This window comes from Nomascus leucogenys, chromosome 10, assembly GCF_006542625.1.
Source record: "Nomascus leucogenys isolate Asia chromosome 10, Asia_NLE_v1, whole genome shotgun sequence".
NCBI classification, from domain to species: Eukaryota; Metazoa; Chordata; class Mammalia; order Primates; family Hylobatidae; genus Nomascus; species Nomascus leucogenys.
The window spans coordinates 51,307,438-51,319,836 of record NC_044390.1 but is presented as its reverse complement, the minus strand read 5'-3'; the positions used below and the strand labels follow the sequence as shown (position 1 = coordinate 51,319,836).

At 45.4% G+C, this 12,399-nt stretch overlaps 1 protein-coding gene across 2 annotated transcripts in view; it reads right to left on the bottom strand.

Annotated features, from left to right (window-relative positions):
* ZNF506 (zinc finger protein 506) overlaps positions 1-8,261 on the bottom strand; it is a 29,378-nt gene extending 21,117 nt beyond the window's left edge. For both annotated transcript variants that reach the window (XM_003275937.4, XM_030820311.1), the window contains exon 1: positions 8,108-8,261. In XM_003275937.4, the coding sequence (XP_003275985.1) occupies positions 8,108-8,110 (3 nt within the window). In that variant the 5' untranslated portion in view covers positions 8,111-8,261. The remainder of the gene's footprint in view (positions 1-8,107) is intronic.
* Positions 8,262-12,399: the final 4,138 nt, after the last annotated feature.

The window sequence follows — 12,399 nt, the reverse complement described above, 5'->3', positions numbered from 1 at the left end:
ATTATAAAGACACATCCACATGCATGTTCATTGCAGCACTATTCACAATAGCAAAGACATGCACAGGCCGTAAATGCCTATCAATGGTAGACTGGATAAAGAAAATATGGTATGGTCAGATGCGGTGGCTCATGCCTGTAATCCCAGCACTTTGGGAGGACGAGGCATGTAGACTGCCTGAGCTTAGAAGTTTGAGACCAGCCTGGGTAACATGGCAAAATCTTGTCTCCACAGAAAATACAAAGAGAAAAATTGGCCAGATGTGGTAACGCCCGCATGTAGTCCCAGCTACTTTGGAGAATGAGATATGCAGAGGCTGGGTGTGATGGCTTATGCCTGTAATCCCAGCACTTTGGGAGGCCAAGGGGGGTGGATCACATGAGGTGCAGAGTTTGAGACCAGCCTGACCAACATGGAGAAACCCCGTATCTACTAAAAATACAAAATTATCCGGGGGTGGTGGCATGCACCTGTAATTCCAGCTACTCGGGAGGCTGAGGCAGGAGAATTGCTTGAACCCGGGAGGCGGAGGTTGCAGTGAGCCGAGATCACACCATTGCCCTCCACCCTGGGCAACAAGTGCAAAACTCTGTCTTAAAATAATAATAATAATAATAATAGTAGTAGTAGTAATAATGCAGAAACAGAAAACCAAATGCATGTTATTATTTAAAAGAGCTAAATAATAACAACACATGAACACAAAGAGGAGAACAGAAGACACTGAGGCCTAGTTGAGGGTGGAGGGTGGAAGGACTAAGAGGATCAGAAAACAGACCTGTTTGGTGCTATGGGTAGTGTCTCAGTGACAAAATACTCTGCACACCAAACCTCCATGACATAATTTTAGCTGTGTAACAAACCCACATGTGTACCCTGAACCAAAAATAAAAGCTAAAAGAAAAAAAACTCCCTGGGTGGGAGACAGTGCAATGTAGGTGAGAAGACTGATTTTTGGTACAGATAGTGGGTCCCAGTGGGGCTGTACTCTGATTTATTTCCGTGTGCATGCAGGCAGGTGAGATTATGAACAGCTGGTCCAAAATGCTAGGATGGTGGAGAAAACAGGTTGCTGCTGCAGATTCAATGTCTGTCAGTGGGAGTATGCTAGGAGACTTGTAGAGACTTGTGGATTCTTGGCAAGAAACACTAGGATCAAAAATGCCATTGTGGGCCGAGCGCCGTGGCTCACGCCTGTAATCCCAGCACTTTGGGAGGCCGAGGCTGGTGGATCACGAGGTCAGGAGATTGAGACCATCCTGGCTAACACAGTGAAACCCCGTCTCTGCTAAAAATACAAAAAAAATTAGCCGGGCATGGTGGCAGGCGCCTGTAGTCCCAGCTACTCGGGAGGCTGAGACAGGAGAATGGCGTGAACCCGGGAGGCGGAGCTTGCAGCAAGCCAAAATCACGCCACTGCACTCCAGCCTGGGCAACAGAGCGAGACTCCATCTCAAAAACAAAACAAAACAAAAACAAAAACAAAAAATGCCGTCGTGAGGTTCCTGAGGGTGGTGCCGAGTCCCAGGAGGAGTGTGGACACGTCAATGTCTAGTGTGTGTGTTTGTGAGTGGGTGGGAATCCTGTGGTGGCAGCCAGGGGAAAAGGGGGTCTGTCATCAGAGCTTCTTTCCTCTACATTTTCAGTCCTCTGTCACCCTGAGAGAAGACCTGGGATCACAGGACAATGGGCAGCGTGATAGCCTGTGTACAACAGAGCAGAGCCTCCCACTCCCAATCACCCATTTTATTCCAGGCCAGGCCTCCGTGGTATCTTTTTTCTGGCACCAAATCTGTAGAGTTTGCTGAACATCAAACAATTCTCCAACACTAACTTATTGTCTCACATTTGAATTCTGACACCACCCAGAGTCATCGTAGACCCTGATTCAGGGCTCAGTCCCGCAACACTGTCCTCATGGCAGATGCCAGTCACAAACCCCAAGGGCCCACCTATGCTTCTGAGCTACTGTTTAAAACCTGGGGAGTCCCATAACCTCTCTGAAGTTCAATAATTTGGTAGAGCTACTCACAGAACTCATCAAAATACTGTAGTTATCTTTACTGGTTTAATATATAAGATGCAGCCCTGGAAAAGCCAAATGGGAGAAATGCACAGAACAAAGAAAAGAGATGGCGAAAGATGAAACACATAGATAATCCTGGAAAATATTTCGATTAATAAAATTATCCATCCTTTATGTGCTCCAGGAACAGTTTATGGAAAGAAAAACCCTTCCCATTATGAGTTAGATGGTGCTCTTTTCTTACCTATCACACAGCCAGACACACACTCTGCACATTTTCTTTTTCTCATTTAAAAAAATCAGCTGAATTTGTTTTCAGTGGTCATAATGAAATATTTCTTTTCTTTTTTTTTTTTTTTTAAGCCAGAGTCTCACTCTGTTGCCCAGGCTGGAGTGCAGTGGCGCTATCCCAGCTCACTGCAACCGCTGCCTCCCAGGTTCAAGCCATTCTCCTCCCTCAGCTTCCCAAGTCGCTGGGATTACAGGTGCCCACCACCACACCCGGCTAATTTTTGTTTTTTCGGTGGTTTTTTTTTTTGAGATGGAGTCTTGCTCTGTTGCCCAGGCTGGAGTGCAGTGGCGTGATCTTGGCTCACTGCAAGCTCCGCCTCCCGGGTTCACGCCATTCTCCTGCCTCAGCCTCCCCAGTCCAGTAGCTGGGACTACAGGCACCTGCCACCACGCCTGGCTAATTTTTTTGTATTTTTAGTAGAGACAGGGTTTCACCATGTTAGCCAGGATGGTCTCGATCTCCTGACCTCGTGATTCACCCGCCTCGGCCTCCCAAAGTGCTGGGATTACAGGCTTGAGCCACTGCGCCTGACATGTGTTTTTAAAAATAGAGACAGGGTTTCTCCATGTTGCTCAGGCTGGTCGCGAACTCCCGACCTCAGGTGATCTGCCCAACTCGGCCTCCACAGGCGGAGTGCTGGGATTATAGGTGTGAGCCACCAGCCTGGCCTAAAATAAAATATTTCCTTTTTTTTTTTTTTTTGAGGGGAGTTTTGCTCTCGTTGCCCAGGCTGGAGTGCAACAGCACCATCTTGGCTCACCACAACCTCCACCTCCCGGTGGGATTACAGGCATGTAAGCCTGCAACAGGTGGCACCACGCTCGGCTAATTTTTTTTGTATTTTTAGTAGAGACAGGGTTTCTTCATATTGGTCAGGCTGGTCTGAAACCCCTGACCTCAGGTGATCCACCTGCCTTGGCTTCCCAACTTGCTGGGATTACAGGTGTGAGCCACTGTGCCTGGCCAAATAAAATATTTCTTAATCAAACTTAAGTTTATCTCCTTCCCTCAGGCTCCTAAACTTTGAGCTACCCTCAGTCTGAGTCAACATACAACCCCATTTTACGTCCCTCCTAAGAGCATGCTGATTTCAGTGTAAAACATTCTCTGATCTAAGATCTGACTTTTTCACCCTCCATTTGCCATTCCCCTCCCACCTCCTTTCTAATCTTGTTTGCACCTCCCTAGGAAAGAAAGTCGTTTTCTGTCTACACCTTTGCAAGCCATAAAGATCTTATAGTTAGTTGGTATTTCCTCTTGTTGCAATACCTTTTTAGAATTTTTTTTTTACGTAAATCTAATTTTTTTTTTTTTTTTTTTACAAAGTCTAGAAAGTACCTCAAAACAATAACAACTGCATCATCAGTAAGACCCTCTCAGTTTCCTTTCATCTTAACCTCAACTGCACCTGCTGTGGGACCCCAGCTTTCCAGGGCTCTGTAGCTTCTCTCAGGATAAAGGCTTCTTCTATGGCTGGGGTGAGCAGGCTGAGACATCTGCATGGGTGGCTCCTCAGAAAGAACTAACTGGGCCTTTAATAACTTCCTCTTGCAGGCTTAATATTAGCCTTAGCTTGGAGTCACTAGGTTCAAGCTTTAATTTCCATGTCAGAGTTATTCACTTGGTTTTTGAAACTGTTTGAATAATCCTGTAAAATTACTCAAACACAGTGTACATAAGGGAAGGAAATTTTAAGGTGCTTACTTTTTTTTTTTTTTTTTTTTGAGATGGTCTCGCTCTGTCACCAGGCTGCAATGCAATGGCCCGATCTCAGCTCACTGCAACCTCTGCCTCCTGGGTTCAAGACACTCTCCTGCCTCAGCCTTCCAAGTAGCTGGGACTACAGGCATGCGCCACCACACCTGGCTAATTTTTGTATTTTTAGTAGAGACGGGGTTTCACCATGTTGAGCAGGCTGGTCTTGAACTCCTGACCTCATGTGATCAACCCCCTCCTTGGCCTCCCAAAGTGCTGGGATTACAGGCATGAGCCACTGCACCTGGCTAAGGTGCTTGCATTTTCTTACCTTCATAAGAAAAGCAAATATATCTACTTCTTTCAGACAACATATTATTTTATTATTTATATTAAAAACAATGTAGTAAAAAATTAGTCATATGGGAACACTTCTAGAAGGTACGTTTCATCGCATATAATTTAGCATTAAAACTCAGAAATCAAGACAACAGGATATAGAACCAAGATACTCACTGTCACAAATTTACCCTGCAAAAAGAGGAACTGATGTTTTGACGATCTATATAACTCATTAATTATCTACCAGATTTTCCTGTGGAAACATTTTCATTGTCTACAGCCAAAATGGAAGAGAGATTTTCTCTACTTTTTTCCTTGGTAGCTAGCATTCTTAAAGCTAAGGCTTAGAATTCTGTTTGAAATCACTCAGCCATAAAATACACACCTGAGAAAATTCCTAAACTCACTCTGGGAAAGAAAAAGGTAAATGAGAATTATTAACAAATAGAATATATGATTACATACTAATTTTTTCAAACTCATCTCTTTTATGTACTTTGTAAATATTTTCTTACCTTTCAAGCCCTACTAATAAAATGCACATTACAGTGAAAAAACTGATGCAGCTGGGTGCAGTGGCTCATGTCTGTAATCCCAGCACTTCGGGAGGCCAAAGCAGGTGGATCGCTTAAGACCAGAAGTTTGAAGCCAGCCTGGTCCATCTCTACTAAAAACATAAAAACTAGCCGGGTGCAGTGGTGGGCACCTGTAGTCCTAGCTATTCGGGAGTCCGAGGCATGAGAATCACTTGAACCCAGGAGCCAGGGGTTGCAGTGAGCTGAGATCGAGCCACTGCATTCTAGCCTGTGCAACAGAGACTGTTTCAAAACAAAACAAAACAAAAACAACAACAGCAAAAACACCTGAGGTTAAAATAAGTGAACAAACCTTTTCAAGGTACAGATCCTCATGCTGTTCAGGTACATGCTCAATAACTACCCTCCCAGGAGACACCGCGCTATGCCGCAGTGAGTGCCCCACGTGCATTTTACTAAGTTTTTACGCCCTCTCACTGGGGTCAGTTTTTTTTGTCTTTTGAAGTGTTTTTTCACTATTTTTCTGCTCCCCACCCAAGAGAATGCAGGGGGCAGAAATTATTTGTTTTCCCCTCAATACCAGCATCTGATTGGCTGACCAGCAATGTGTCTCCAAGAAATGGAAGCTAGGTTGGGTGAAGAAAATCTTCATGTCTCAAGGGGTTAGCTTTTCAAAAAAAAAAAACAAAATAAAAAACAAAAAAACAAAAAACAGTGCACCAGGATCTGCCTTTCAACCCCAAGGCTGCCACCTGCTCCCTTGAGAGGCTACACTCCATACTTCAGGTGGTCCTATGGGAGAAAATGACCCAAGAGCTAATATTCACTAGACACTCTAACAGACATAGCCATGATGGGTATCTTGGTTTATCCCCAGAAAGTACTAAAACCCAGGACCAGAAAAAAAACTGAAGGTTGGCTGAGGACACATCACCCTATTAAGTTTCCAGAGGGTAATCTTGACCGAAAAACATTCGGTAAGTTCTCTGGAAAAATAAAAGACAAAGAGGCACAGATATTTTTTACAATACAGTGTCAGGGGATTATTCTTTGCTTTCTTCTCATGGGAAATATTTACAAACAGAAAACAAATCTTTTCAATAGTGTTATGCAATGCTTTTTAAAAAATGACTATTGGTCAGGCGCAGTGGCTCACACCTGTAATCCCAGCACTTCGGGAGGTTGAGACAGGTGGATCACGAGGTCAAGAGATAGAGACCACCCTGACAAACAAGGTGAAACCCTGTCTCTACTAAAAATACAAAAATTAGCTGGGAGTGGTGGCATGCGCCTGTACTCCCAGCTACTCAGGAGGCTGAGGCAGGAGAATCGCTTGAACCCAAGAGGCGGATGTTGCAGTGAGCTGAGATCGCCCCACTGAACTCCAGCATGACGACACAGTGAGACTCCGTCTCAAAAAAAAAAAAAAAAGATTGAGGAACATGGTGTACACCTGAGGCCCTGCTTGGGACACATGTGAAAAATGCCAGGGAAAATAAGTCCCCTGTGGGATGTGAAAATAATTAAGTGGCAGGCAATTAGAATAAGGAAGCTGTAGTCCCCAGATTCCTACTTCTAAGAAAAAAAAACAAAACTCAAGTGTATTTTTTGGTAAATTACATTAGGGGAAACAAAATTCAGACTTAAGCAACTATAAACTGCCAATTAAACTGATTACATAACCAGGAAATTTCCACCTCGACTGTACAAATTTAAAATCTACCTAACTAGGCTGGGCACGGTGGCTTACGCCTGTAAACCCAGCACTTTGGGAGGCTGAGGCGGGTGGATCACGAGGTCAGGCGATCGAGACCGTCCTGGCTAACACGGTGAAACCCATCTCTACTAAAAATACAAAAAATTAGCCGGGCGCAGTGGCGGGGGCCTGTAGTCCCAGCTACTGGGGAGGCTGAGGCAGGAGAATGGCGTGAACCCAGGAGGCGGAGCTTGCGGTGAGCCCAGATCGCACGACGGCACGCCAACCTGGCGACAGCGAGACTCAAAAAAATATATAAATAAATAATAAAAATTAAAAAATAAAAACTACGTAACTATACCTAATCAGTTACTGAATTTGGTTTTCTTCATCATGCATTTTATAAATGTCTCTTCTTCAGGCCCCTCCCATGGACTACAAACAACAAACTGTGGCTGGGTGCTCTACAATTCTTGAATCACACTTTGATTAAATTATTTGATATTTTTGCGGTGACTTCCTCCCCCCTCCCTTTTTTTTTTAGGCAGAGTCTTTTTTTTTTTTTTTTTTTTTTGAGACGGAGTCTCGCTCTGTCACCCAGGCTGGAGTGCAGTGGCGCAATCTCGGCTCACTGCAAGCTCCGCCTCCCGGGTTCACGCCATTCTCCTGCCTCAGCCTCTCCGAGTAGCTGGGACTACAGGCGCCCACCACGACGCCCGGCTAATTTTTTGTATTTTTAGTAGAGACGGGGTTTCACCATGGTCTCGATCTCCTGACCTCGTGATTCGCCCGCCTCGGCCTCCCAAAGTGCTGGGATTACAAGCTTGAGCCACCGCGCCCGGCCATTTTAGGCAGAGTCTTGCTCTGTCGCCCAGACTGGAGTTCAGTGGCGCGATCTCAGCTCACGGCAACCTCCGCCTCCTGGGTTCAACAGATTCTCTCACCTCGGCCTCCCCAGTAGCTGGGACTACAGACATTTGCCATCAGACCCAGCTAATTTTTGTATTTTTAGTAGACATGGGGTTTCCCCATTTTGGCTATGCTTGTCTTGAACTCCTGACCTCAACTGATCAGCCCGCCTCGCCTCCCAACGTGCTGGGATTACAGGGGTGACCCACCACGCCCAGCCCCGTAAATTTTTAATAGGAGAAAAGAGAAACTGTGAACCCCACGAACCAAAGCTCTTCCCATTCATGAACCCGCACCCCGAGTCAGGATTCTCCCCTGACGACCCTCCCGTGGTCCCCTGAACAAGCTGGGAAAGACGTGTGGGTGCAGAACTGCCCGGAGAGGGTTCCAGGCCAGGGCACAGTCACTGCTCAGGGAAAAGACAAGACACCCCGGGGACCTGCTGTCAACGTAGCCGCCATGTTATGGCTGAGGCGGAGCTGGGCAATGAGAACTTGGAGCGCAGATTGCGGAGCTGACTGCCGGGAGGCCTGAGTTCTGCCACAGCCACTTCCTCCCCAGTTCCAACCAGCCCCTCCCCCTCTCTCGGGATGTCGCACCGGCACTCTCACCATTTCTAGGCTTCCAGGGGGTCCCGACGTCTTAGCTGTGGCTCTCCCAATACCTGCAGGTCACAGGGCCACAGAGGCTGGACCTTAGGAGCAGACGACACAGAGCAGTGAAGACGAGAGCTCTTGCGTCAGCAAGAGACAATGGGCCCGCCAAAGCCGGAATCCGGAAGCCGTCCTGTTCGCTCCAGCTACGTGGCTGATTGGACGGTTTCCAGCCCAGCGTCCCTGATTGGATAATGCTTAAGGCCCCGCCCCTTGAGGTCCTGAGTGACAGAAGACGTGATCCGATGCTGGACCGAGTGAAGAGTGACAGTCCAAGCTGCAGCCTTTTCTTTTTTTTCTTTTTTCTTTTCTTTATTTATTTTTTTGAGACGGAGTTTCACTCTTGTTGCCCAGGCTGGATTGCAATGGCTTGATCTTGACTCAATGCAACCTCTGCCTCCTGGGTTCGAGCGATTCACCTGCCTCAGCCTCCCGGGTATCTGGGATTACAGGCGCCCGCTACCATGCCCGGCTAATTTTTTTTTTTTTTGTAGTTTTAATAGAGACAGGGTTTCACCATATTGGCCAGCCTGGTCTCAAACTCCTGTCCTCGAGTTATCCGCCTGCCTCGGCCTCCCAAAGTGCAGGGATTACAAGCGTGAGCCACCACGCCTGGCCAGCTGCAGCCTTTTCAAACAGGACTTCCTCCCTGAGCTGAGCCAGGCCCACCCCAGAGCATGGGAAAGTTCTATCTCTTTTTTACTGTCTTTTTGAATGTATTCAAAAGGTGAACAGAAGTATTCTGCTGTCATATTAACAGTACATAAAATTTTTGTTCAAGAGAAAATCAACTTTTACTTTGGTAATAGTGTATTATCAATTAAAGCTTTTCTTTATTTTATTTTATTTTATTTTATTTTATTTTATTTTATTTGAGACAGAGTCTTGCTCTGTCGCCCAGGCTGGAGTGCAGTGGCGCGATCTCGGCTCACTGCAAGCTCTGCCTCCCGGGTTCACGCCATTCTCCTGCCTCAGCCTCCCGTGTAGCTGGGACTACACGCGTCCGCCACCGCGCCTGGCTAATTTTTTGTATTTTTAGTAGAGACGGGGTTTCACCGTGCTCTTTATCTCCTGACCTCGTGATCTGCCCGCCTCGGCCTCCCAAAGTGCTGGGATTATAGGCATGAGCCTGGCCTTAAAGCTAATTTTAATAAAACCTTACAAATAAATCAAATTTGTCATTTTTGAACACTCTAGATTTACATATATATTTTGTAATCTCTTGTATTTTTTAACTTTTTATATTTTATTTTTATCCACATTATTTTTATTTTTCCATTTGAAACAACCTTTGAGTAATTCTAATTGCTATAGGGGGTAGAAAGAAATCATTTAGGGCCAGGCGCGATTGGTCAAGCCTGTAATCCCAACAATTTGGGAGGCCGAGGTGGGCGGATCACTTGAGGTCAGGAGTTCAAGACTAGTTTGGCCAACATGGTGAAACCCCATCTCAACTAAAAATACAAAAAATTAGCAGGGTGTGGTGGTGCATACCTATAGTCCCCGCTACTCGAGGCTGAGGCAGAAGAATCACTTGAACCCAGGAGGTGGAGGTTGTGTAACGGCCCAAGGGGTTCACCTTGCCCTTTGCCTGGACAGAGCCAATTCATCAAGACAGGGGAATTTGTGGAGGAAAACTTAAATATTAAATTGGAACTTAATTGAACGTGGACACAAACAACGGTCACCAAGTCCTGGAACAGGTTATGTGTGCCCCTTGAGGCGTTCATCCTGCGCTGTTTTGGAGAAATCTCTATTTCAATCTATTCCAATACATTGGTTATTGAAAAACAATAGACAATCGCAAAAATAAATAAATAAATAAAAAGTTGACCTTTTTGTGTTCCCTGAGCCCAATCGCAAAGGGCCCTCATGACTGGGCCTCATGCCAAAGAACTCGTTACAAAAAGAGCTAGGGTCCCAGATCTCACGGAAGCTTCATGAGACCTCTCCTTGTCTGTGCACAGATGGGTGGCTGACTCTGGAGCCCAGGCTGTTGCTTCTTGGTCTGGTGGTGAATCCTCCATAGTCCGGTGTGGAGGAAAAGTTAAATATTAAATTTGAACTCCATTGAAGATGGCCACAAACAATGGTCACCAAGTCCTGGAACAGGTTGTGTGAGCTGCTTGAGGCATTCATCCAGCGCTGTATTGGAGAAATCTCTATTTCAATCTATTCCTATACATTAGTTGTTGAAAAACAATAGACAACTGCAAAAACCAGTTGACTTTTGTGTTCCTTGGGCCCAGTCACGAATGGCCCTCATGAATGGGCCTTATGCCAAATAATTCATTACAAAAGAGCTAGGGTCCCAGACTGTGCCAAAGCTCCATGAGAGACCTCTCCTCCTCTGTGCATGGGCGAGTGTCCAACTCTGGAGCCCAGGCTATTGCTTCCCACTCTGGTGGTGAATCCTCCATAGTCTGGTGAGTGTAAATATATATATATATATATATATATTTTTTTTTTTTTTCTCATCTCCTCTTCCCATGGCAATTTGCTTATTATGAGAATCTTCTTATTATATCAATCTGCTTATTATATTTATTTGCTTATTATATCATTTGCTTATTATATCTGCATTGCCATTTACGTGGGATAAAGCTTGTTTACCCTTAAAGGTATTGTGCGTGTGTCTTTTCTTCTCCCCTTGCACCTTTCCCTCACAGAACATTTTTGGCATTACAAACAGGATTAGAAACCAAAAGTGTGCCTCTTTTTGGCCACAAGAACAGGGCTGGAGGCTCAGGGACTTCCCATACCCTGGGATGGGAACTCCCCCAGTTCTGCCCCGTGGCGATTGAATGGTCCAGGGGAACTGGACTTTGTGAGAATTGAGAATCTAAATTAGTGCAATTTAAATCTTTGTGCGTAAAGTGCTGCAGGGGATTCCAGTCAGCAAAAAAGATACTGAGGGATCTCCCAGAGTGGATGGTGTTTCCTTACTGCTTGTAAGTTAATGTGTCAAGATAGGGGCTGGTTGCAAAAAGAGAAATGTAAGTTGGAAAAGGAATATGCTAATCTGACTTCCAGACTGGCCCTGGCCCAATGCCAGGCCTATGTCTTGATTGATCAGGCTCAAAGCTATCAGCCTATTGCTGAAAAAAGCAGCTGTCCAAGTGGCCCGGTCAGGGTGAAACTGAAGAACTAGTCAGTTGGGGCTTGGAACAGGTAAAAACCCAGCTCCTATCTCAAAAATAGGAAATTAACCTAGTAAAATTCAAGGACCTGCACAAACTGTAAAATTCCATGGCATTCTATGGAATGCAGAGATATAGTCCATCTTACCAAAGGCTAAGGCTAAAATACTAGAATTTACAACCCTTACCACTAAAAAGGAGGCCCAGAAATTTATTGGCTTTGTTTGGATTCTGGAGACATCATATTCCCCACTTGAGTAACATTTTACAACCTCTGCATGCAGACTTTCACTGGGGAGAGAAAGAGAGCATGGCTTCTTAACAAGCTAAACAAGTGGTGCAACTGGCCCTGGATCTATGGCCCATATGGGACGGGCCAGCAGAACTGCAAGTGACTGTCCTAGATCAACATGCTAATTGGAGCGTTAGGCAGAAACAAGATGAGAAGAGGGTACCTTTCAGGTTTTGGACCCAGAAACTGCCAGAGGCCAGAAAAGCTTATACCCCTTTCGAGAAGCAATTGTTAGCTTGCTCTTGGGCTTTGCTGGAAATGGAACATCTCTGCTTCAACCATGATGTCTTTATGAGGCCTGAAATTTCTATTATGACTTGGGTCATGAGTTCCCTCAAAACTCACCAGATAGGACACTCTCAAGAAAGTAGCATCATAAAATGGAAATAGTACGTACAAGTCCATTTAAGCCAAAACCAAAGGGGGTATCACTTTTACATGAGGATGTGCAAAACTTCCCAGCTCAGGAAATCACTGAGCAAGTCTTGCTGATAGGGAAGGAAACCTCCCCTGCCCAGTGGGGCAAATCCTTTAAAGAACTAAGCCCAGAGGATCAGAAATATGCTTGGTTTACTGATGGATCCACCAAATATATTGGTGGGACCCGATGCTCGAAGGCCGTGGCTTATAATCCTGTTAAAAACATAAGCATTTATGATGAAGGAAGAGGTGGGAGCAGCCAGTTAGCTGAACTAGTAGCCATCCTCTGAGCTATTCAAGAGGAGGCCAGAGGGATTTGTCACTTGTATACCAACTCTTGGTCTGTAGCAAATGGTCTTACCACCTGGATACCCCAATGGTAACGAAACAAATGGTTA